General features: G+C 56.8%; 2 protein-coding genes across 8 annotated transcripts in view; one reads left to right on the forward strand and one right to left on the reverse strand.

Annotated features, from left to right (window-relative positions):
* Positions 1-10,760, reverse strand: part of LOC107127230 (uncharacterized) — a 25,195-nt gene extending 14,435 nt beyond the window's left edge. Inside the window, exons 1-3 of the mRNA XM_074014034.1 lie at positions 10,719-10,760; positions 9,580-10,602; positions 606-787 (exon numbers count right to left, since the gene is read on the reverse strand). Of these exons, the coding sequence (XP_073870135.1) occupies positions 9,667-10,602; positions 10,719-10,760 (978 nt within the window). The 3' untranslated portion in view covers positions 606-787; positions 9,580-9,666. The remainder of the gene's footprint in view (positions 1-605; positions 788-9,579; positions 10,603-10,718) is intronic.
* Positions 9,786-19,732, forward strand: MRPL23 (mitochondrial ribosomal protein L23). 7 transcript variants are annotated; one of them, XR_012422904.1, is made up of 6 exons: positions 10,740-11,765; positions 14,151-14,273; positions 15,362-15,444; positions 15,987-16,060; positions 18,131-18,207; positions 19,482-19,732. XR_012422904.1 is itself a non-coding variant. In XM_045370679.2 (5 exons), the coding sequence occupies exons 2-5, from the start codon at positions 14,269-14,271 to the stop codon at positions 19,644-19,646; spliced, it is 327 nt and encodes a 108-aa protein (XP_045226614.1). In that variant the 5' UTR covers positions 9,786-9,894; positions 14,151-14,268; the 3' UTR covers positions 19,647-19,732. The 7 variants fall into 7 exon arrangements, 5 of the variants coding, with proteins under 5 accessions (XP_045226614.1, XP_005576936.2, XP_073868961.1 ...); XR_012422903.1 differs by having other exon boundaries at positions 10,740-10,775; positions 19,482-19,620; XM_045370679.2 differs by lacking the exons at positions 10,740-11,765; positions 18,131-18,207 and adding an exon at positions 9,786-9,894.
* The last annotated feature ends 3,937 nt before the right edge of the window (positions 19,733-23,669 follow it).

The following is a 23,669-nucleotide window of genomic DNA, read 5'->3' on the forward strand; positions in this document are numbered from 1 at the left end:
CGGCCATGAGGACATCGTAACCCACGAATGACATGCTGTGACCAGGAGCCCGAAGTGGCGGTGACTGAGGGGGGTGCTAAGGCCCTAAGTCTTGGCTACACTTTCCACTAAATGAGAACCTGACCAAAGGCAGGGAATTTTTACACAACATTATAAGAGGCCATTGTTTTGAACTGAGCTCCTGCAAGAGGCCCCAACAGATCAGACCAAACGCAGATGGAGTCACGCAAGCTAAATGTGACACCATCAAACTGAAGCTTTAGGGAAGCGGATAGGTCCTAAGGCAGACCAGGGTTTGTTTTTCTGAGCACATGAAATTCCAGCACAAGGAGGTTCCTCTCTATTCCTTACAAAAAATAGAACCCTAGGTCCTCGTTCCCACTTACGAAACCCATTGTTCTGCTATTTCCCAGCGGGACTTGGGACCAAATACGTACATTTACGATGGCGACAGGGACGTCAACGTCTAAAGGGGGAAATCGTTAAATTAATCTTGGCGTAAAGCTGCCTCCTGACATAGTTTATGTTCCGCCTTCTCCATCCGCCATGAACTGAAACCTAACTGGAGATGTAAACAGACTGAAACCTGCCCTTGTGTCACTCACCGGGTTTCCGCTCATCAAGGGTGCCGGCCGTTCCAACCGTGTTCAGACAAGGCAAGCGTCGAGCTGCAGCCCCTCCGATGGTTTCTGGGCTTTGCTTCCATTTTCTGTACCTCCTTTCCTTTTCCTGTCCACCAATCTTCAGCCATGCAGCAGTACCGGAGCCTCTCGGAACCTATTTGGGTCTGGGGGCTGCCCAATTAGCGAGTGGTTCTTTGCTTCATTAAACTCTGTTAAGTTTAATTTGTCCAAGGTTTTTCTTTTAACGGTACAGAAAAGCATTTGAAAAATCCAACATCGGTTCCTGATTTTTTTAAAAAACACCACTCAGTAAATTAGGAATAGAGGGGACTTTCCCAACCTAATACAGGATATCTATGAAAACCCCACAACCAATGGTGGAAGACTGAACATCTTCTCACCAAGAACAGAAAGGAGGCTGGGATGTCTGCCTTCATCACCTCCATCCAACATTGACCTGCAGGTTCCTGCTTGTGCAATTAGGCCCCTAAAAAGAAATAAAAGCCATACAGACGAGAAAGGAAAAAGAAAACAATCTTATCTACAGATAATGTGACCATCTAACCCGATGGAATAAAAAACAAAAAAAAAAGCTACAAGAATTACTAAGTGAGATTAATAGGGTTAATAGAATAACAAGACTGATATACAAAGTCCATTGTGTTTCTATAAAATGGTAATCAACTATCAGATATTGACATTAGAAAATACCACTTCCTAACTGTATAAAAATAGACAATACGCAGAGGTCCATCTGACAAAAGATGTGAAAGACCTCCAAATTGAAAGAGTAAAACATTCTCGAAAGAAGTTGAAGAAGACCTGAATAAATAGGGACATCCAAGGTTTGTGGATTAGTAAGTTCAATACTGTTAAGATGTCAACTCTCCCTACATTTGTATAAATTAACAGGTCCATTCTAAAATCCATATGGAGGCCGGGCGCGGTGGCTCAAGCCTGTAATCCCAGCACTTTGGGAGACCGAGGCGGGTGGATCACGAGGCGGGGAGATTGAGACCATCCTGGCTAACACGGTGAAACCCCGTCTCTATTAAGAAATACAAAAAACTAGCCGGGCGAGGTGGCGGGCGCCTGTAGTCCCAGCTACTCGGGAGGCTGAGGCAGGAGAATGGCGTGAACCTGGGAGGCGGAGCTTGCAGTGAGCTGAGATCCGGCCACTGCACTCCAGCCTGGGTGACAGAGCGAGACTCCGTCTCAAAAAAAAATAAAAAAATAAAATCCATATGGAAAAGCAGAGGAGGTAGAAGAGCTCAAACAATCTGGAAAAAGAACACAACTGAAGAGCTAACATTCTAAGAATTCATATTAAGACCAGAGTAATCAAAACTGAATGATACTGGTGTAAAAATACTCAAATAGATCCAAAAGAAAATGGTCCAGAAATAAGCTTACACATACATACTGATGACTTTTTTTCAGGCAGGGTCTCGCTCTGTTGCCCAGGCTGGAGTGCAGTGGTGCAATCTCTGCTCACTGCAGCCTCAAATTCCCAGGCTCTAGGGATCCTCCCACCTCAGCCTCCCAAGTAGCTGGGACCACAGGCACCCACCACCACGCGCAGTTCAGACTTTTGACAAAGGTACAAAGGCAACTTGGTGCCCACTTGTAGCTTCTTCAAGAAAGCATGCTGCAACAATTTCATATTCAGGAACAACTGGATCTCCACATGCAAAAAGAAAAGAAGAATTTGCATTCATACCTCACACTGTACACAAACACGGACTCAAAAAGGATCATGGGTCTCAATGCAAAGCTGGAACCATAAAAACACAGGAGAAAATGTTTATGACTCTGGATAAGGCAAAGATTTCTCAGACATGATACCAAAAGCACAATTCCTAAAAGAACAAATTGACAAACTGAAATTCATCAAAAATGTTTAAAATTTGCTCTTCAGATGGTTAACGGTGAGAAGACAAGCCACCAACTAGGAGAAAAATCTTTGCAAATCTATTTCATCAAGGACCAATTCAGAATATATATAAAGAACGCTCATGGGGGCTCACACCTGTAATCCCAACACTCTGGGAGGCTCAGGCAGGTGGATCACTTGAGGTTAGGAGTTTGAGACCAGCTGGACCAACATGGTGAAACTCCATCTCCACTAAAAATACAAAAATTAGCCAGGTGTGGTGGCAAATGCCTGTAATCCCAACTACTACTCGGGAGTCTGAGGCAGGAGAATTGCTTGAACCCGGGAGGCAGATGTTGCAGTGAGCCAAGATGGTGCCACTGCACTCCAGCCTGGGCAACGAGAGCAAAACTAAAAAAAAAAAAAGAAAGAAGAAAGAAAGAACTCTCAGACTTAACAATAGGAAAACAAATAACCCAATTTTACAGCAACAGGCAAAAGATCTGCACAGATGCTTCCCCCAACAAGATATATCAGTGGCGAAGTAGCACGTGCAAAGCTGCACAGCGCCGTTGGTCCTTGGAGACACACAAGCCAAAATCACAGACCGCACCCTACACGTCTAAGAAGGGCCAAAGTCAGCGAGATGAACCACTCCAACTGCAACATGAAATGAGAGCTAGGCCGTTTCTGAACAAGTTTCACACACACTTCCCACGGCACCTAGTCATTTTATTTCTAGGTCTCTCCCCAAGAGCAAAGGAAATGTATGTCCTTCTGAAAACCAGAGTGTGAATGCAAATGGCCACATTACTTTCCATCGTTCAAAACTGGAAACCACCCTGATGTCCACCAAGAGATGAACAGATGAGCGGGGTGGGGTGTACCCATGCTGTGGCAATAAAAATGAGTGTTTACAACAGACACAGCAGCAAGCATGGATCTCAGAATAGTTACGCTACGTGACAGAAGTCAGACAAGGAGTGCATGCGTGCTGCAGGATGTCATTTATGTAACTCTCTAAAAAAGCACAAACACTTGGGTGCAGGGCTCACGCCTGTAATCTCAGCCTTGGGTGCAGGGCTTATGCTTATAATCCCAGCACTCTGGGAGGTGGAGGCAGGAGGGTCACTTGAGCCCAAGAGTTTGAAGCTAGCCTGGGCAACATAGCAATACCTCGTCTCTACAAAAAAAATAAAAAACTTAGCCAGGTGTGGTGGTGTGCACCTGCGGTCCCAGCTACTCGGGGAGCTGAGGCAGGAGGATCCGTCGAGCCCAGGAGGTTGAGGCTGCAAGGAGCTCTCATTGTACCACTGCACTTCCACACTCCAGCCTGGGAAACAGAGACCCTGTCTCAAACACACACACACACACACACACACACACACACACTCTCCCACACTCCCACACTCCAGCCTGGGAAACAGAGACTCTATCTCAAACACACACACACACACACACACACTCTCTCCCACACTCCGGCCTGGGAAACAGAGACCCTGTCTCTCTCACTCTCTCACACACACTCACACACACACACTCCCACACTCCCACACTCCAGCCTGGGAAACAGAGACTCTATCTCAAACACACACACACACACACACTCACACACACACACACTCTCCCACACTCCCACACTCCAGCCTGGGAAACAGAGACTCTATCTCAAACACACACACACACACATATACACACACACACACACACACACCCCAGCCTGGGAAACAGAGACCCTGTCTCAAACACACACACACACACACACACATTCACACAAGCAGAAACCAACCAGGACACCGGTTGCTCGGGACTGGGAGGTCCAGGGTGGGAAGGAGAGTCACACAGGGCACCGGGACAATTTTGGGGCAATGGGTGCGTTTGTCTCCTGATGGGGTTGGCTTCATGGCTCTCTCTGTAGATTAAGACCGATGGAATCGTACAGTTTAAACATGGCAATGACTACATGTCAATGACACTCCCAACGAAGGTGTTTTTAAAGAGTAAAAGGCAAATGACAAAACTGGGAATATACTTGGAATCAAGTATGACAAAGAAGGAGTAATGTCATTCATACATTAAAGGCACTTGGAAAAACACGTAAGGAAAACATTCCCACCCTAACTAGTTTGCTCAGGCTGCCGTAACAAAGCACCAAGTCCAGGGAGCTTAAATGACAGACATTTGTGCTCTCACAGTCCTGGAGGCTGGAGTCTCAGATCAAGGTAGAGCTGGCTCCTCTTGAGGCCTCTCTCCTGGGCTTGCAGATACCACCATCTCCCTGTGTCCCCAACGGGGCTATCCCTCTGTGCATGTCTGTGTCCTCATCTCCTCTTCTTATAAGGACACCAGTCCTGTTGGATTAAGACCCACCCATATGACCCCATTTAATTTAATTATGTCTTTAAAGACTCCATCTGCAAAAACAGTCAAATCCTGAAGCACTGGGGACTAAGGCTTCAACATACGTGATAGATATATATGTGTGTGTATATATATATACACACATACATATATATATTTTGAGATGGATTTTGCTCTGTCGCCCAGGCTGGAGTGCAGTGGCACGATCTTGGCTCACTACATTATATCCTCTACCTCCCAGGTTCAAGTGATTCTCCTGCCTCAGCCTCCCTCGTAGCTGGGACTACAGATGCCCGCCACCACGCCTGGCTAATTTTTGTATTTTTAGTAGAGACAGGGTTTCACCCTGTTGGCCAGGCTGATCAACCCCTGACCTCAGGTGATCCGTCTGCCTCGGCCTCTTGAAGTGCTGGGATTATAGGTATGAGCCACAGGGACTGGCCTCAAGGTAAGAATTTTAAGGGGGACACAATTCAGCCTGTAGAAAAAATGAGCAACAGACAGAAGCAGCCAAGCCCTGGGATCCGAAATATGAGCAAACGACATGCACACGCCACTACACCTGGCTCACTTGTCTATTTTTTGTAGAGACGGGGTCTCACCATGTTGCCCAGACTGGACTTAAACTCCTGGGCTCAATGATCCACGCGCCTCGGCCTCCCAAGGTGTCGGGATTACAGGTGTGAGCCACCGTGCCAGGCCGAGGCTGCGGTTTTCAATGAGGTGGTGAACGAGGCCTCCCTGGGAAGAGGGCGTGGCAAGTGTCGGGGTCAGGAGGAGAGGGTCAGCATACGCCCAGGCCCTGAGGCCTGGGAATCCCAAGCACTACAGGGGCACAAAAAAGCCATGTGGACCCTCAGAGACCCCCGACCACACCATGTGAGGGGTTGACTACCTCTGTCACCCCTCTTCGTGGCAACCGAGAGCAGGGTTCCTAGGAGGGCAAGAATGGTGGGGGAACTGGGATTAAGAAGGGGCTCCTAGAATGGGGGCACTGTTGAGCCCTAGGCCACCAGGAGCAGGTGCTGGGCAGGGGCTCTGCTGCTGCAGCAAAGGGCCAGGTTGCCTGGGATGGTGGGAGGGAGCCGGGGAGGGGGGAGGGAGGGGGAAGGAGCAGGAGGGGTCCATGGGGAGACAAGAAGTCTCTAATGGTAGCTGATTGTGAAGGGCTTCGTGAGGGAAGCACCAGCACACCCCCACCTGCTGTCCTGGTCCTGCCCAAACGCAGGCCTCCCACATGGGTGGGGGGCCTTCTCTTCTGGTTGGGGGAAATGCCAGGTGGCCACGTGTGTGGCTGGTGATCGCAGGCTGGCGCCGTAAGGAGCTTTGAGGCTGCAAGGAGCTCTCGCTGTGTCACTGCACTTCCATACTCCAGCCTGGGAAACAGAGTGAGACCCTGTCTCAAAACACACACACACACACACACACACACACACACACACAGCAGAAACAGGCTGGGCGCGGTGGCTCACGCCTGTAATCCCAGCACTTTGGGAGGCCGAGGCGGGCGGATCACAAGGTCAGGAGATCGAGACCATCCTGGCTAACACAGTGAAAACCCGTCTCTATTAAAAACACAAAAAAATTAGCCGGGCGTGGTGGCGGGCACCTGTAGTCCCAGCTACTCAGGAGGCTGAGGCAGGAGAACGGCGTGAACCCAGGAGGCAGAGCTTACAGTGAGCCAAGATCGCGCCACTGCACTCCAGCCTGGGCAACAAGAACGAAACTGCGTCTCAAAACAAAACCAAACAAAAACAAAAACAAAAAAAACCAAGGGGGTTGCCATTCTTCCTAACCTTTGAAAACCTGCATTTGAACATGGTGGCTCATCGGTTTGCGCTTATACTGATTTCACTACAAGTGTTTGCACTTTTTTTGTGCGTTTATTGGCTGGACGAATGAATGAGTCTATGAATGAATGAATGGGTGTATGTGTGAACAGCCCCTCCCCCACCCTCTGTATGAATGAATGAATGAATGTGAACGACCCCTCCCCCACCCTCTGCATGAATGAATGAATGAGCGTATGTGAACGACCCCTCCCCCACCCTCTGCATGAATGAATGAATGAGTGTATGTGTGAACGGCCCCTCCCCCACCTTCTGACCGGATTCTCATCTGCAGGCTGAAGGTGCTTTCCCAGCTGAACTTGTCCGTCCATTCCCTTAAAATCCTTCAGGGCCCCTCACTGTAAAAATGCCCCATCTTCCCCAGCCTGACTCACAAAGCTCAGCCTAGGGGCTGCCCTTGCAGCGGGGCTCCCGGCTCAGGTCTAGCAGGTGGACACAGAAGACCGTGTCCCGACACACCTATGAGAACGGTCCAGACCCAGAACACTGACAACATCAAACGCGGGTGACGTGGAGGAGCAGGAAGCGCCACCACTGCAGTGGGAACGCCAAACGGTGTGGCCACTTTGGAAAGCCGCAGGGCAGTTTCTTACAAAACCAAACGTCCTCCTACCATACAACCAGCAATGGCCCTCCTGGGTGTTTCTGCAAATGAATTGAAAACTTGTGTCCACCCTAAAACCTGCACACACGTGTTTACAAAGGCTTTATTCATCACTGCCGAGACTTGGGAGTAAACAAGAAGTCCTTCCACAGGCAAATGGATAAATCGAGGTACATCCAGACAATGGAACAGTATCCGGCCCGAAAAGAATGCACTATGAAACCACGAAAAGACCCAGAGGAGCTCTAGCTGCATCTCACTCACAGAAAGAAGCCAATCTCAAAAGGCTACGTGCTGTATGACTCCAACGACACCACAGCCTGGAAAGGGCAAAGCCAAGGCAGCAGTGGAAAGACCCAGGGCTGCCAGGGGCTGGGGGAGAAAGGAACGCACAGGCGGGGCAGAGGCGGCTTTTCAGGCAGTGACGCTTCTGTCTGACACCATAATGGTGGCTAAAAGACATTTTGCAAGGATGAACCCTGGGGTAAACTCTGGACTTAATAGTAACGTTATCAATATTGGTTTATCAATTGGAACAGATCACACCACATGATGCAAGATGTTAATAACGGAGGGGGACTCAGGGAGAGGGGTCTGTGGGAACTCTGTATACTCCCTGAACAATTTTTCTGTAAGCCCAAAGTTGCTCTAAAAGATAAGGTCTACTTAAAAAGGACCAATTATTGGGCCAGGTGCAGTGGCTCATGCCTGTAATCCCAGCACTTTGGGAGGCCGAGGCGGGCGGATCACCTGAGGTCAGGAGTTTGAGAACAGCCTGGCCAACATGGTGAAACCCCATCCTTACTAAAAATACAAAATTAATTGGGCTTGGGGGCCCGCACCTGTAATCCCACCTACTCGGGAGGCCGAGGCAGAGGAATTGCTTGAACTTGGGATGTGGAGGCTGCAGTGAGCCGAGACTGTGCCATTGCACTCCAGCCTGGGCAACACAGTGACTCTGTCTCAAAAAATAAAAAATAAAAAAATAAAATAAAATAAAATAAAATAAAATAAGGGCCGGGCATGGTGGCTCACGCCTATAATCCCAGCACTTTGGGAGGCCGGAGCAGGCGGATCATGAGGTCAGGAGATCAAGACCATCCTGGCCAACATGGTGAAACTCTGTCTCTACTAAAAATACAAAAATTAGCTGGGTGTGGTGGTGCATGCCTGTAATCCCAGCTACTCAGGAGGCTGAGGCAGGAGAATCGCTTGAACCCGGGAGGCAAAGGTTGCAGTGAGCTGAGATTACACCACTGCACTCCAGCCTGGCCACGGAGCGAGACTCCATCTCAAATAAATAAATAAATAAATAATGACAATTTATTAGTTGTTCAGATAAACATCGGAACTTCAGATTTAACTGGGCCTGTATTTATCTGGCAGCCTCAACCTCGTGCAGACCACTGATCTCAGGAGGGGCAGGCAGAGCGAAAGTCACCCTGGCATTTGTGTTCAACGGCAGGTGGGAAGGAGGAAGAGGAGGTCCCCACTGGCTCCCCAGGCATCTCAGAGAACCCCCATACCTAGCATGCCTTCCAGAGGATCCCATTAGCAGATTATCAGAGAAGCAGGGTTGGAAGGAGTGGTGAAAGGATGGAAGGAGTGGAGTGGTGCTCCATTGAGACCCTATCCCTGCCCCTCCCTGAGGAAGGACCTCAGCTCCCAGCTCGACTCCTGCCCTCCAGGAGCCCCAGTGATCTGAGCAGCACCCACCCCCGACACACAGCTTGGCCTCCTATCACTCTTCTCTCCACATCAGCCACCCACAACTTTGAACCCAATTTCCAGCAGCCACATATCTCTAAGCACACTGCACAACGTGACTGCCGAAAAACGCAGCATTGCATGAAAATAAAAGGAAGCCTGAGGACCCCCGGCCCCAGGACCCCCCTTCTCCAGCTCCATTCCTGTCCCTTCTCCCCTGCGGTCTGCTCCTTGGGCCTGGCCAAGGGCACCTGCTGCTGTGCAAAGGCCTGTCTGGTCACCAGCCTCCTGGGACCCTACCACTGGCAGCCTGGAGCTTCTCCACCCCACGCAGGCCTGGACAACAGTGGGGACAGCTGCCACCACCTTCCCTGCCCACTCTGTCCCACTTCTCACTCCATCCTGCTTCAATGCCTTCATGCTAGATAGACCCCCTGGAGTCATTTCCACTCAAACCTACCCATCAGCCCTACCTGGCTCAGGCCCTCGGAGGGGCACAGAGCCCTCTCCTCCTCCTGAATTTCCATCAACCCCAGTGCCCTCCCGCAGCCCTGTCCTCACCTGCAGGTCTGGGCCCTCTGCCCCCAGCAGCAGCCAGGACCCATGGCCCCGCTTCTCGGGGTCCCCCGACACCCCTGCCTCTTGCACTTAGGGTGCTGTTGGGTGCGGGAACAAGCCAGGCCTGGGGGTGGGGGGACACGGGCAGCTAAACACATTGAGAAGTGGCCTGAGAAAGAGATCAAGTGGCCTGAATCCAGCCACCAGGCAGAGGAAACCACGGGAGGAGGGAGAGGCCTGGGGACAGGGGAGGGAGGCTGCCGCCCTACCCCGAAAGGTCCCAGCAGCCCTCCTGGCCAGCGCCACCCAAGGAGAGGAGTGAGGACTGGGCCCTGGACGGGGGTCCCTGTAGAGAGGGCCTTGCCAGAGGCTGGAGGGGGCTGGCCAGAAGGGTGGAGAGGGGGTGGGCAAATGGCAAGGCCTGGAGAGACCCGTGGCCCTCTTGGAGGAGGCGTGCTGGGAGCACCGGAGATGGAGAGTGTGGCCGGTGTGGGGGTTGCCAACCGGGCTCGCCAGAAGGGCGAGGGGAGGGGCCCTGGGGTTCCGGACGCGGGTGGGGGGGAAACAGCCAGGAGAGAGGGGCTTCAGACCCCAGACCCGGGGACCCGCCCTCCCCGGCGCTACAGCCCCAGGTCTCCACTTCCAGTCCCCCGCAGCTGCAAGGGCAGCGGTGCGGGCCAGGCTGTGGCCTGGAGCTGCCAAAGGGCAGGGGCACCGGTGTGGGGGGCGTGCAGGCCCGGGTTCTGGGAGGCAGCGCAGACAGGCCCGAAAGAGTGCGACGGCGGCGAGAGGCCTCTGGGGCTGGGGAGGGTGCGGGCGTGGGCGGGGCGCGAGCAGCAGGGGCTCGGGCCCCGGCTTCAGGCTGTGGGGGCGGAAGTGCGGGGCGGGACTGCTGCGGTCCTGCGTCCTGTGGAGCCTGCGGCGCGGGGAGTGGGGGTCGGGCGGGGTGGAACGTGGGGTGCGGGACAGGCGGGGGGAGGAGAGGTGGAAGAAGACGGCGCGCGGCGGGGCGGGGCGGGCGCGGGGCTGGGGACGGCGCGGACAGGCGGCGCGGGCGCGGGCGTGTGCGGGGCGGGCGGCGCGGCCTCCGGAAGCGAGGGGGCGCTGTGCCAGGCGGCGGCCCTGCGGGGTGGGCGTGTTGCTCCTTCCGCCTCGCGGGCCCCGGAAGCGTGCGCGGCCGCCATGGCGCGGAATGTGGTGTGAGTAGGGGTCGTCGCCCCCCCCCGCGGGGCGCCCCTTAGTGTCACAAGCAGACGGACCCCACAGGGCGCGCGGACTCCGGGGAGTGGGGTGGACGTCCCTGGGTCCCCTCCTGGCCCGGGAGAGGCGGGGTCCTCCGGGACCCCCATGGTGGCTTGGGGCACGTGAGGCGGGTGGCGGAAGTCGCCCCCCGCCAGGTTTAGGGCAACCCCGGGGGGCGGGTGTGGCCGGGGTGGCGACAGAGGGTACGAGCCAAACCCGCGGAGGCCACGGTGTCCCCGCGGGGGCACTGGGAGGGCGGCCCGGGGGTGGTCCCGCTGCCAGGGCCGAGGGCGTTGTCTGGAGACGTTTCTGGTCGTCACGGGACGGGCCACGGTGGCTGCTGGGTCCAGGCGGGGTGACACGGGCGGCCCCCACCGCAGCTCGGGCGCGGCCTGAGGCAAAGGAGCTGGGAGTCCAGATTGGGTTTGAGTGGGAAAGGGCAGCTGACCACAGCCCTCGGCTTTGGGGCAGGCAGGGCCGGAGTCCCGGTTCTGCGCAGCCCAGAACCCCCACGCCCACTCTGCATCTTCTCTGGATTCCCAGGGGCCATCAGGGCGCTGTCCTGCCCCACTTCGCCTTCCCCAAATTGAAGCAGGAAACCCTGCATATTTCTTGGTGAACGAGTGACACAGGCGTAATCAGTAGATGTGGGCTCCCGGGTGGGTTTTGGAGAACAGTAATCAGTATTTCTGGAGAGAGACCGTCAAGAGGCCAGGGCGTGGCTTTGGAGACCCCTGCACATAGCTGGGGGGAGAGGGGAGGGTGGCAGGTGGGACCCTCAGTGGACGAGGCTTCCTTCAGCAGACATCTGGGACCGGTGCTGCACGTGACCCTGACCTTGGGGAGCACCCAGCACCAAGGAAGAAAGGGTCTTAGGCCTACACTGCCCTGAGCCTCACGTGAATTCCACGCTGGCCCTTCGCCTGTCCCTGGAGAATGAGGAGGAAGTGAGGGTCAGAGGACCCGGGTGGGGTGTTCCTGAAAGGCCAAGGGCGGTGGGCCCCTGGAAACATCAGGTGTGGCTGCCCTGGAGGCAGCGGGGCCCGCACGCCCCGCAGTGCACACACTCCTGTTGCTGGGGAGCCTTTGCAGGGAGTGCTGACTGGACTTGCTGTGGACTGGATGCAGCTGGGGAGGGGGTGCTGACAGGGTGGGATCCTGGGTGAGTCACTCGTGGGGCCGTGGGGAGGTAGGCTGGTGGCAGTGAGCCAGGTTTTTGTGTTTTGAGGAAGAAGTTAGGTCAGAGTTCTACTTGAGATAGGTTACGGTGGAGGTGCTTGTGAAATACCATGGGGAGTGCTTGGGGTGCTCCCTGGGGAGAGTGGGATTGAGGGAACTGAGGGCTGGTGGGCCCATAAGGGTTCGAGTCCTGCAGAGAGGCCTTAGAGCCCTGTCCTGCGGCCCTGGGTGTGGACAGTGCAGCTTGTTCCAGATCTGCGGGCTCCATGTGCAGACAGCCCGTGCTGCCTCCTGGAGAGGCTCTGCCTGTGAGAACAAGGACAGTGAATAGTCCTGGCCCAACCCCTGCCAGCCTCTCACCTCAAGCCCGCACATGGCCCTTCAGACCCTTAGCAAAGTGTGCCCTTCAGGCCCCAAGCCTGGAGACTCGACAATTAATGGCCTGGGAGCTGTTGTACCCTCTTTTCTACTGTTTCCTGGGAGTCCCCAAACTTTGTCTCCCCTCCTGCAATCCCATAGCTGGTCACCAGAGGGAATGTGTGAACCCCTTGGGTAGCCATGGCTAGCCTGAACCTGTGGGTAAAACAAGGCCCCTCCACACCCAGAGCCCACCCTTCCTTCTCGGCCTCTCATTGGCGCCCACCCCTGAAGGCTGCACTCCGAGGCTTGGAAGGGCCAAGGCCATGCCCAAGAGGAGGCTCTGCTGGGGTTGGGGGAGTGAAGACTCAGCCCCACTGGCCCAGCCACCAGGCTGCCATGTGTCAGTGTGGTCATCAGGAGGCCTGGGGTGGACATTATTAGTGATTTGACTTTGCTACAGGCGCCTTGCCTCTGAGAGCTCCCGGCAGCTCCTGGCCCCTGCCAGGCCCCCAGGCCCAGAGGCTCAGCCCTGCCCATCACTCTTGGCCCTTCAGGAACACCCCACCCAAGGCCTCTGACCCTCACTTCCTCCTTATCTTCCCTAGACAGGCAGAGACCAGTGTGAAATTCATGTGAGGCTTGGGGCAGCGTTAGCCTTATGGAGCCTCTAACTTGCTGCTGGGTGCTCCCCAAGGTCAGCGCTGTGTGCAGTGCCTCAGATAGGTCACCAGAGACTCCTGAAGAGCCCCTGTGCTCCCCCTCCACCAAGACCTGCACCTGGGCTCTCAGACCCCACATCCCCTGAGACCCTGCAGACCTGAGTTTCTCCTGTGTCCCTCCTCCCGGCTCTGAGGCCCAAATAGAGCCAGGATGTGTGGGCAGTGGCAGGGGATGGAACGGGGGTGGGGGGCAGTAGGAAGGCGCCGCCTGTCCACCCAGCTGGACATGGGAGAATGCACAAAACCAACTGACTAGAGATTCTGCACGATTGTCACATGGCCCGCCAGCCCAGGCTGAGTGCCGGTCTAGTTTTCGGTGGCCACTTGGCACTTCTCCAGCTGCCTCCGCTGGCTTCTAGCGGGGTGGTAGGGTACGGCGGTCAGCTCGTATTTAGTGTACCAAATCAGAGTCTGCCCCCGCTGGCTTCTAGTGGGGTGGTGGGGTGTGGCAGTCAGCTCGTATTTAGTGTACCGAACCAGAGTCTGCTGGCAGCACCATCTTCCAGGAGCCTGAGCCTGGTTTGCCTGCATTCTCCATCCCGAGGAGCTAGGCCCTGCTGCCACCAGGAGAGTGCAGAGCTGGCCTTTCTGTCCCATGGCGTGTGGTCCTCTCCAGCTCCACTTCACCTGAGCAACAGGAGAGTGGGCCGGCTGCGGAGAGTCTGCTCTCCCAGGGATATCAGTGCCCCGACGCACGTCTATGAGCGTTGCCACCAGCTTATTGGGGGAACGCTCTCTGCGGGGTTCTGATTTTTGTTCTTTGGCCCTTTCTAAAGTCTGACCTTGGGGGTCAACAGCCCGTGCTCCCTGAGTCAATGCTAGGGACTGGCTGTCCTCCTTGGCAGGCCCATGTAAGAAAGGGGCTGTGGGGACCTCTGTGTCCTTGGGTGGTGACCTGTTGATAGCTACCCCGTTTCCTGCCCACCCCTGTTGTGAGTGGACACCTGGGGGTCTGCAGGGTTAGCTACCCCCTTTCCTGCCAGCCCTGTTAGTGGACACTCGGAGGTCTGCAGGGTTGGCATGTCGGACTGCCGTGGCTAAGTGTGTGATGTGGACCCAATCTCTTCTGTACAGGTACCCCCTGTACCAGTTGGGTGGCCCACAGCTTCGGGTGTTCCGAACCAACTTCTTCATTCAGCTGGTGCGGCCCGGTGTGGCCCAACCCGAGGACACCGTGCAGTTCCGGATCCCCATGGAGTGAGTCCGGGAGGATTCCGGCTGGGGTGGGGGAGTGCCCTTGGGGGGATCCCCATGGAGTGAACCCAGAAGGAGTCTGGCTGGGTTGGGAGAGCGCCCTCGGGGGGCCTGGGTCCTGAGTTAAACAACTCGGCTCACGTGCTAACTCTTCCTGCTGGGAAGGCACCTCAGGCAGCCCTGGCCGGCAAGTGTTGATGGAGTGCCGGTAGGTGGGGAGCCCAGCAGGCATGCTGCACGCTGCCTGCCCGCTGGGGAGGGCTTCACTGGAAGCCTTAAAATTTGGACCTCTGTGCTCACGTCTTCTGTTGAGTTCTCGCAACTTCTTTCTAGGAGAGGCGCCGGGAGGCTGGGTTGGGAGCAGGCCTTGATGTGCAGAGCCGCTCAGAAGAGCCTCCTTGACCTCCAGAGAAATGCACAGTCCCTGAGAACAAAACTGGGGTGCCGCTCTGCAGTGTTTAAGGTCACAGGTCCCCAGCTCGGGGCTGGCGCGAGCCAGGCGAGACAGCAGTGTGAGCTCGCCTGGGGGCAGAGGTCAGGACTGTACCACCTGCAGAGGCTCAGAAGCTGAGTTGACAGTGACCGTGAGGTTCTACAGTAGAGGGAACATGCAGTTAACGCACCGAATCCCAGGCGGGCCTTTCCAGAAGGCACTTCCTAGAACCGTAGAGCACCGTCAGCCGCAGAGCAGGCCTAACCCTGGTGCTGCCGACGGGCCCCAGGGCAGACGAGGTGGGGCACCTGCCAGCCAGGAGTGTGCGGAGACTGTCACCTCGCACAGGCACTTGCCCGGAGTAGGGAGCCATGTGGGGCTGTGGAGCAGGCCAGGGGTTGGTTGGGCAGTGTTCCCACTCCCTGGGGTCTGTGCCACTGCCACCCCATGCTGGTGTGTCCAGAGTAGAGAGCCTTGTGACCAGTAGCACTAGTGTTGCTGGGGCTGCCTGACCCCGCTGGTGCCGGGCACCAGCACCCAGCCTTCCTCCCTGCCCCCTGTGGGCCTTGGTCTGTCGGCCTCTCACCCTTGTTTGTCTGGGACAATATTTTTGGCCTAGCCTGGTTAAGATGCCCTTTTCTCTCTCCTTCGCCTCCAGAATGACAAGGGTAGACCTCAGGAATTACCTCGAGAGCATCTATAACGTGCCCGTGGCTGCCGTGCGGACACGGGTGCAGTATGGTGAGTACCCACAGGAGGGTCTCCTGTTGGTGTTGTGCCCATCTGTACCACACGCCCACCTCGCCGAGCCACAGCCTCAGCCACTGCTTGGGGGTCTTGGTCTGACTTGGTTCATGGAAACTGAGGCACAGGGTGACTTGTCAGGGTCACACGGTGCTTACGTGCCAGAGCAGGGATTGGAATTCAACTGGGCTGGCCTGGGGTCCACTCTGAGCCCTGACTCCGAGGTGGGACTGCAGTGGCTGAGGCTGGGCAGCAAAGCGCTCTCTATTCCATAAGCCCCTGTTGTGTGTTCTGGTTGGTGCTGTTTCTGCTCCTTTGTTGAGAGCCTGCTGGCCTCTGTTCGGAGATGGGACGAGCCTGCGAGCCTGCTGTGCCGGCTCATTTGATTTCCGTGCCCATTTCCCTGAGAAATTGCCTTTTTGAGTTTTTAAAAACATCTTTGCATTTTTAAGAGAGCAGAGATTCGTTTTAGTGGCATTGGCCTCTAAGGATGTAAGTTTTTAAAGTTCTGATTTTGTTTTTTCGCTCCCTTCCGGAAGGCTCTAACAAGAGAAGAGATCACAGAAACGTGAGGATCAAGAAGCCGGACTACAAGGTCGCCTACGTGCAGCTGGTGCGTGTGAGCTGGCCAGCCCCGGCGGGGCCTCCGAGGGGCTCCTTGCAACTGTGTCCTTGGGGATGTTTGTGCCAGAGACGCTGCGCTGGGGCCCAGGGAGCCCCCATGAGGCCGGATCTCAGGGCCGCAGTGCAGAGGCAGGCTCCACATAAGGTCGCGCTCCGTCACGGCCTTGGGGTGTCAGTGGTGGCGCTGGGAGCACGTGAGCGCTGGGGCGCATGGGACACGTCTCAGCGTCCAGCCATTTTGTGATTTTGAAGTTTGAATTCTCTCTGGGCAAAAGCGGCCATCACAGGCCTAGTGGGTTTCAGCTCCAGCACACACTAGGTGCTGAGCATGGGAGGCCCCGGCCTCTGGAGAGCCTGTCCTTGGCCAGGTTTCAGACTCGGAGGCAGAGTCTGAGGCCCCTGAGGGCAAAGGTCTTTGGTGCCCCGGCAGGTCTGGCTGGCCGGGGTCTTGGCCGAGGCCCGTGCTTTGCGTTGCAGGGTAGCAGTCCCACAGAGTTGTGAGGGCTCAACAGGCTGGTTCTGAGCAGGTGCTTTCTTATGTGTCCTGGAGGGGCTCTGGGGAAGAAGGACCCTCACCCCACATTGCCTGGGCCTTAGTTTCTGAAACCCAGACTTGTCAGGAGTGAGACCCACAGTTTCAAAGCCTTTCTTCGGGCTCTTTGTTTTGAGTCCCAGGCAAACCCAGAGGCACTTTCTCTCCGGGCCAAGATGTCTACAGACCGCTCCAGCCGCCTCCTGGGCCTCCCCGCTCTGCCCCTTGGGGCTGGCCTTACTGGGTGGGGATGGGGCTGTCTTCCGGTGTAAACGGTCCCTGGAGGCTGAGCCAGTGGCCCCTGCCACTAGATGGCAGTAACACTATTGTGAAAACCGCCTCCTGGGCCAGCCGGCTTACTTTGGGGCTAAGGAGGCAGTTTGTTCAAAAGGCCAAGTTAACATGGCAGCTTTTCTGAAAAACAGTCACATTTGTTGTTCTAAACAGGGGCCCCCGGAATAACTTGGCCTAATATTTGCTGTGCATGAAATCAGCCAATCCAGGTGGGGAGAGCAGCCGTTGGCCTCATAAAGGCCTCTGTGTGCTCAGTGTCAATTGGGCCCATCTGTCTTTGTCATGGCATGTGGGTGGACATCCCGTGTGCCGGCACCGCCACGGGCACTTCAGAGGCAGCTACGGTTACAAGTGGCATTCGAGTCATCCGAACCCTTGCGTTTTTCCTCTGGGCCCCACCTCCCATGAAAACTGAACCCAGCAGCGCCGGGATCCGGTGTCTGCAGCTGCTGCCCGTGTGTCGTTCTCCCTCTGTGAAGTCCAGGCAGCCAGAGACAGGGCAGGGCAACTGGGAGCCTGGAGGGTCCCTGTTGGGCATGGTTCCTCCGGTTCCAGAATTAAAATTTGTAACGGGTCCTCACCCCCTTCCTGAACTCCGGCAGATCTTTGCACAGCCTAGAAATGGGCCACAGCCGTTGGTCCCTGTCCCCCGCAAAGGGGACTCTCAAGGCCCTTTCCTGTCTCGTGTCTGCTGAGACCTTGCTCAGCGTGTCCCCCTGGGCCCTGCGCCAGGGCTTAGAATCACTGCTAATTGCAAAGCCCAGGGAGGGAGCATTAGAAAGATAAATTTATCCACTTTATTTGGAGTTGGCCGCTGTGGAAAGACCCTGTCCCACATGGTGGGAGTCCCACATTTTTTTCTCCTTCAACCTGATAAGCATCTCCTTGGCCCAAAGTCCTGGGAGCTGTAACCAGCGCCTCAGTGACCCACACAACAAAAAGACCATTGACCGCCCGCTGCCCCGAGGCCTGTGTGGACGCTGAGCAGCACAGGAATGAAGGGCGCAGGACATGAGAGGCAACTCCAGAACAAGCCGCTGCTGCCAGCTGGGCTGAGCTCCGGGCTCGGGGCTCGGGGCTGCATGCGGGTAGCAGCCCCCAGGGCGCCCTGGGATTCCTGAAGGCAGGGCTGCCGTGTTTACTTGTCATTAGGACATTTTTCTCTTCCTGTTGTTTACTCCGATCAACTGTCTCTGTCCTTTCTGGAAGGATCAAGGGCTTTTTTTTTTTTAGGTACAAGGTGAACGCTTCTAGAAAGGGGAACCCCCTGGGAAACCATGCTTGGCATCCACAAACGGTGTTTGTCTTCTGTAAGAAACAGATTTTCTCTCACCAGCTTCCCCCATTTCTTCCCGAAACTATGACAAATGGCCATGTTTGTGTTTTAAACTGTCATTTCTGACTGCCTCAGAAAACTAGCAGAGTCACCTCCATATAGTAAAGGTAAACCTCCCATTCAGGGCAATCAGCCTCACATGTAAACCATTGTCCCTCGGTATTTTAAAAGACGCAAAGTTTAGAGCTGTGTAAGCCAATCCTCCTGCAGGTTGGCTGTAGCGCACGCAGTGCCACCTTCCCCACCAGCCCCTGCCAGGGATTGGGGTGCATCCACCTCCCTCGCAGGGTGGAATCTGGGCCTGTTTCCGATCATACTTGGCTGCTTGCCCACATCCAAATTTATTTACACAACAAGGGTCTGCAAGAGCCAAATGTACTTGACTGATTTTCCTCACTAAAGGTTTCCAGATTCGGGTGCCATCCTCACTCCTCCTCCACCTGTCTGGAAACAGAAGGGAGGCTGGCCGCCCCGACATGTGCTGACCCGCTCCTCCCCCTTCTCTTCCCTCTCCTCTGATCTGCTCTTTCTTTCTGCTCTTGCCCCTTATCTTTGGAGCTACTTAGTAATCAGCAAGTTAAAATGGCTCCTCATATTTGCTCAGGTCCCCAAAGAGCAGTATCCCCTCCTTCTCGTGAACCCGAGCCACATGCCGTGGCCTGGGCTGGGGCTTGGCCAACACAGACATATTCTGAACTCTCAGCAAAAGATGTAAGACCAGTTAATTGGCAGAGCCGGTCCTGATTTATCAGCTGCTGCACGTGCATGTTTCTTCGTACGTGATGTTCATTTTAATTGCCAGGCTCTGGGCTGGGAGGAGGGGGAGCTTTAATGTGAGTACAGCCTGAGGCATTTTGGATGGATAGGTTCGCGTGGTACCAGACGTGATTTGTGTCATGTTTTTCCATGCCTTGTCCCTGCCCCCCCAGTCCAGCCAGGTGGCCCTGTGCTAGTAAATGGGTGCACCCAGGGTGGGGGCAGACACCAGGCCCTAAAGAGACAATGGTGGGGAAAGCAGCCCTGTCCTGGAGCTGTGGCCTCGGCTGCGGCATGATACTGGAGGCCATGGCTGTAGGGCTGCTTACATTCCAGGCAGGGACGCTGCCTCAGGAGGCCCAGGGAGGTGCCTCTGAGCAGTTGAATCCGGCGCTGGCAGAAGGGGGCTGCCAGAAAGCATGAGGCTCCCCATGGACCCCTCTGCTGAGGAGTCTTTGCAGCTCTGGCTGGAGCCTTTGTTCTCCCCCTTAGGCCCACGGACAGACCTTCACGTTCCCAGATCTGTTTCCCGAGAAAGACCAGAGCCCCGAAGGCAGCACTGCCGACGGACTCCGCGACGTGCTCACGGAGGAGAGGCGGCAGAGGCAGAGCAGTGACCCTCGGCGGGGCGGCGTCCCCAACTGGTTCGGGCTGTGACGGGGCGGCCATCAGGGATGTGCCCCAGGTGGGCACTGTGGCAGAGCAGCCCTGACACCTAAATAAAGGTCCTGCTGCAGAAGAAAGAGCAGGAAACTCTGTTTCCTTCTTCTCTTGGGTCTCTGGGTGCCAGACACGCAGCAGCCACCCCCCAACTCTGAGCGCCACGTGGCCTGGCTCTGCTTTCCAGGGTCTGGGCAGTGGGCGCGGCCGGGGTCGGGTCTCTGAGTTGACAAGGAACTGAGGGTGGGCAGACTGGAGACAAGGTGGCCCCATGCTGGGGAGGCGGGTTGGCCAGAGAGAGGGCCACACACAGCCTCGGAGCTGCATGCCCGGTGGGGAATGAGACACGCAGATGAAATGACCCAGAAGATAGTTCTGAGCGCTGACATTCAAAGCCTGAGCCCGGAGGCGTCGGGAGGAGCGGAGGGGTCCGCAAGAGCACGGCACGGCCTGGCCTGGACAGAAGTTCTGGGGAGGGGCTGCCAGGTCAGCAGCCCTCAGGGGGCCTGGGGAGGGAACTCTGGCCCGCCTGTGGGTTTCAGTTTGGCACAGTTGGCAGCAAGGACCCAAGAAGGGCCAGGAAGGGATCCAAGGGCAGCAGCATCTCAGGAAAGCCATAGCGGAGAGGTGCCATCGGGAATGGGCCCAGGGCTGGGCCTAGGGGACAGGGAGGACGCAGCTTGGAAAGGTGACTAGGGCAGGGGGCAAGGTGTGGGCAGCAACCGCTGCAAAACAGTTCTGTGGGCTTTGAGAGAGGAGAGGGTGGGCTTGAGGGTCCTGTTGGAGGTGCCCGGTGGCCTCGCAGTATCTGGGTGGATGCCTGGGTCTAGACCCTCGTTCTGTCGGCCCAGGGCAGGTCAGGACGCGCAGCTGCTGCCTCTGATTCTTGTCTAAAGGGTTCTGTATGGAAGCCTGTGGCCCTGCCAGAGGCGCTGTGCTGCCCCTCCTAGCCTGGCCTGGCCTGTGGGAGCAAGGGGGTTGCCCGGCCACCATTTACGGGGCCTGAACCTGGCAGACTGGCCTGGGTTCCTGTTCCAGCAAAGCTGGACAGGCCGGCCGGGGCAGCCTCCAGGGGGCCCTGAGCTGGATACAGAATTGATTTTTAGTTTTAATGATGTATTATTCAGGACCTTCCAAGGAGCCCGGATGGTTTCCAGCCCCTCTTCCCAGAACCCCTGCATCTGGTGAGGCCCGTGGCCTCCAGAGCCCCTTCTGGCCCCGTCTCCGTGCGGCAGCTGGTGCGTTCTCAGAAAGTTCCAGAGGCCTGGGGGGCCCTCTGTTTTTCTTAACCTGCCCTTGGTTCCAGTGCTTCCCCAGAAAACCCAACATGGAGGCCAGAGCAAGGCCCCTCCCTGCTGTGTGGAGGCAGCTCCGGCTTGGGAATCAAAGCCAGGGCCCACGTGTACGTTGGGAACCGTCTAACCTGACCAGGACGGAGCTGCACTCGGGCATCTGGGGGAAAGCCCACGGCACGGCTTTGTTGCACAAAGTTGGGTTTGCCGTGTGAGCCTCCCCATCCGAATGCTCGGGAGGACACAGGTATCACGTGGCCTCAGGACCAACCCCGATCCGCAGCGTGGGCCTGTTGTGGTCTGAGTGAGGGTCCTGGCCTTTGCTTCTGCGTGGGCAGCCTACAAGGGTCTTGCAAGAGGAGATGGCGTGGCAGCTGGCTCAGCCTCCCCTCCCCCAGCCCAGAGTGCAGGCAGGATGAGATGCAGCGGGGGAAGCGTTCAGCTAGGGGGTGAAGGCCCGGGCAAGCTCACCCTTCAGTGTTGATTTAAAGGGATGGGGAAGGTCAGGAAGTGGAGCCGGAGAAATGGAGTCAACTGTATTTTCCTTAGAGAAATAATTCATGGGGCCTAGAGCTCTGAGGACCCTAACTCACGGCAGGGGAAGAAGAATCCCATCTTTCATCCACGGCATGTCCAGCCCCGCACACAGGGGCCAGGCTGTTAGCAGCCCTGCTGGCGGCCAGCGCACCAGGCACACTCCATCACGGCCGCCACCCCCAGACGCAGCCCTGACTCTGGCTCCAGCCGCCTGGGCCTCCAGACCCTCCTCCCGCCCCATCTCACCCTGGCCTGTGCTGTCCTGTTGCAGCCCCCATGTCTCCCACAGGCCTCCCTGCCAGGAAGGAGAAAGGGGCTGGGGAGCTACTGCACAGCACGCTGGGGGCTCCCCCACTCCCCAGTTGCCACTGGGCATCCTTCTGCATGGCAGCCCACTGACCCTGGAAAGGGGCTGGCTGAGGGCAGAGCCTTAGGGGAGATCATAGCCTTAAGGGCCTGCCAAGTGCCTGGCCTGGGCCCAGTCCTAGGGAGTGCCTAGATGGAGGCAAGACCAAAACGCGGGGATGAGCGCAGGGGTGAGACTGAGCGCATTTCTCGAAGAATGGAGGATAGGGACGGGCATGTGGCTGTCCAGTGTGAGAAACTGGGCTGCCGGTCCTCGGCTGGGGCGGGTAATTCACGCGAGACCCCACTTTCTGGGTCATTACTTGACCAGTGGTTTCTGGTCTGAGCCAGGTGTCTGAACTGAAGCCCCCAGGTCTCCGTCCCAGCCACGTGTGCGTGACCCAGCCATGTCGCTGGATAGTCTCCCCGAAGCATCCACACCCACCTCACATGCCTGCTGCCGAGGAGCGCGGAACAGGCTGGGGTGGGCAGGCGGCCCCACTAGGGGTCTGGAAGGCTCAGCCTCTCTCCCAGAGGCCTGCATGCCGCACCCGTGGAGCTGAGCTTGGGATAGCCAACCAGGGCCGTACGGGGAGGGCCCACGGGAAGGGCCCCGGGTGGGGTGGGATGCTCAGGGCTGCAGCCGGGAGTCTGCTCCCACCACCCCAGGCACACTGAGAGCCCAGAGAAGGGACTGGCTGGACGTGCCAGCTCCCATGACCCGCTCCTGCCTGGAGGCTCGGGGAGGGAGGGACCAGCACCTGGGCAGGTCTGTCTTTTCCCCAGTACAAGGGCCCCACTGTAGTGGCTCATGTGCTAACACAGGCTCTTTCATGCATGGGGACCGGAGAGGGTCTCACAGGGCCCCTCTGGCCTGGGCGTCAGCCTCACCACCCCCACACCTGGGCGAGACCCCCGTCCAACCCAAACAGGCTCTTCCTGCAGAAGGAACTCGCCCGGAAAGATTAATCTCCCAAGGCTGACAAGACCACTCCCACCTGTGTCTGGACATCCTCAGCGTGGCAGGAGTGGGAGAGGAACCCTGACCCCAGGGATGGCAGGCGGGCCTGCGGCCTTGCCTCAGTCGCCCCAACATGACAGCCCTACTCCTTGTGGACATCTCCAACTGGGAGCAGGGTCGGGGGCAGCCAGAGACAAAGGCAACAGGATGAGGGAGAGCCGGCAGCACTGCCGCGTGTCCCCATTGATGTTCCTTTATTGCCATGCCGGAGTGATGCAAGGTCCAGGCAATGCCCCACTGCGTGCATGGGAAGGGGTGGAGGGGCCCTCAGGACCGCACCAGGCTGTGCTCAGAGCTGGATGGCCCCGCTTGTCTGTGCTGACGAGTTATAGCCACGATGGGCCCAGCTCTCCAGCCCACAGGAGCCCATGCCCTGGCAGCTCCAGGTAAGCCAAGCTGCCGGAATGGAGCAGAAAGCCCCTGGCCACCCTCCCTCCTGTGGGCATCTGGTTCTCTTCGGGAGCTGGCGGTGTTCCTGGGGCGGCTTGATAGTGTCCTGTCTTGAAACGGCATCACTTCTGTACCTGGTGGCAGATGGGCAGCCGGGCGCTGGGGCAGGAGCAGGCTCTTCCTGGCCCTGGCTCCCCGGGCTCCTCCTCTGCCCCGTCCTGCCCCCTCCCACCTCCTTGGGCCCCCCTGCCTCAAGCTAGCCAACACACGCCTCTGCAGTCTAGAGCCTGAAGTCACGTTCCTGGTCATCCATCTGCATTGGGGTTCCCAACTTAACAGCCTCCAGCAGGAACTGAAGGCCAGGGACACAGCGGTTCCTCCTGGTCCACTCCAGGGCTTAAAGTGAGGACAGGCTGGAGCAGGCCAGCCCCTTGA

This window comes from Macaca fascicularis, chromosome 14 (assembly GCF_037993035.2).
Source record: "Macaca fascicularis isolate 582-1 chromosome 14, T2T-MFA8v1.1".
In the NCBI taxonomy this organism is placed as follows: domain Eukaryota; kingdom Metazoa; phylum Chordata; class Mammalia; order Primates; family Cercopithecidae; genus Macaca; species Macaca fascicularis.

Bases quoted from the DNA above. Each gene is read 5' to 3' on its own strand.
- MRPL23 (XM_005576879.3), top strand. The intron at 14,274-15,361 runs GTGAGTCCGGGA...CTTCGCCTCCAG, and splicing joins CAGTTCCGGATCCCCATGGA to AATGACAAGGGTAGACCTCA. The intron at 16,061-19,481 runs GTGCGTGTGAGC...TCTCCCCCTTAG, and splicing joins AGGTCGCCTACGTGCAGCTG to GCCCACGGACAGACCTTCAC.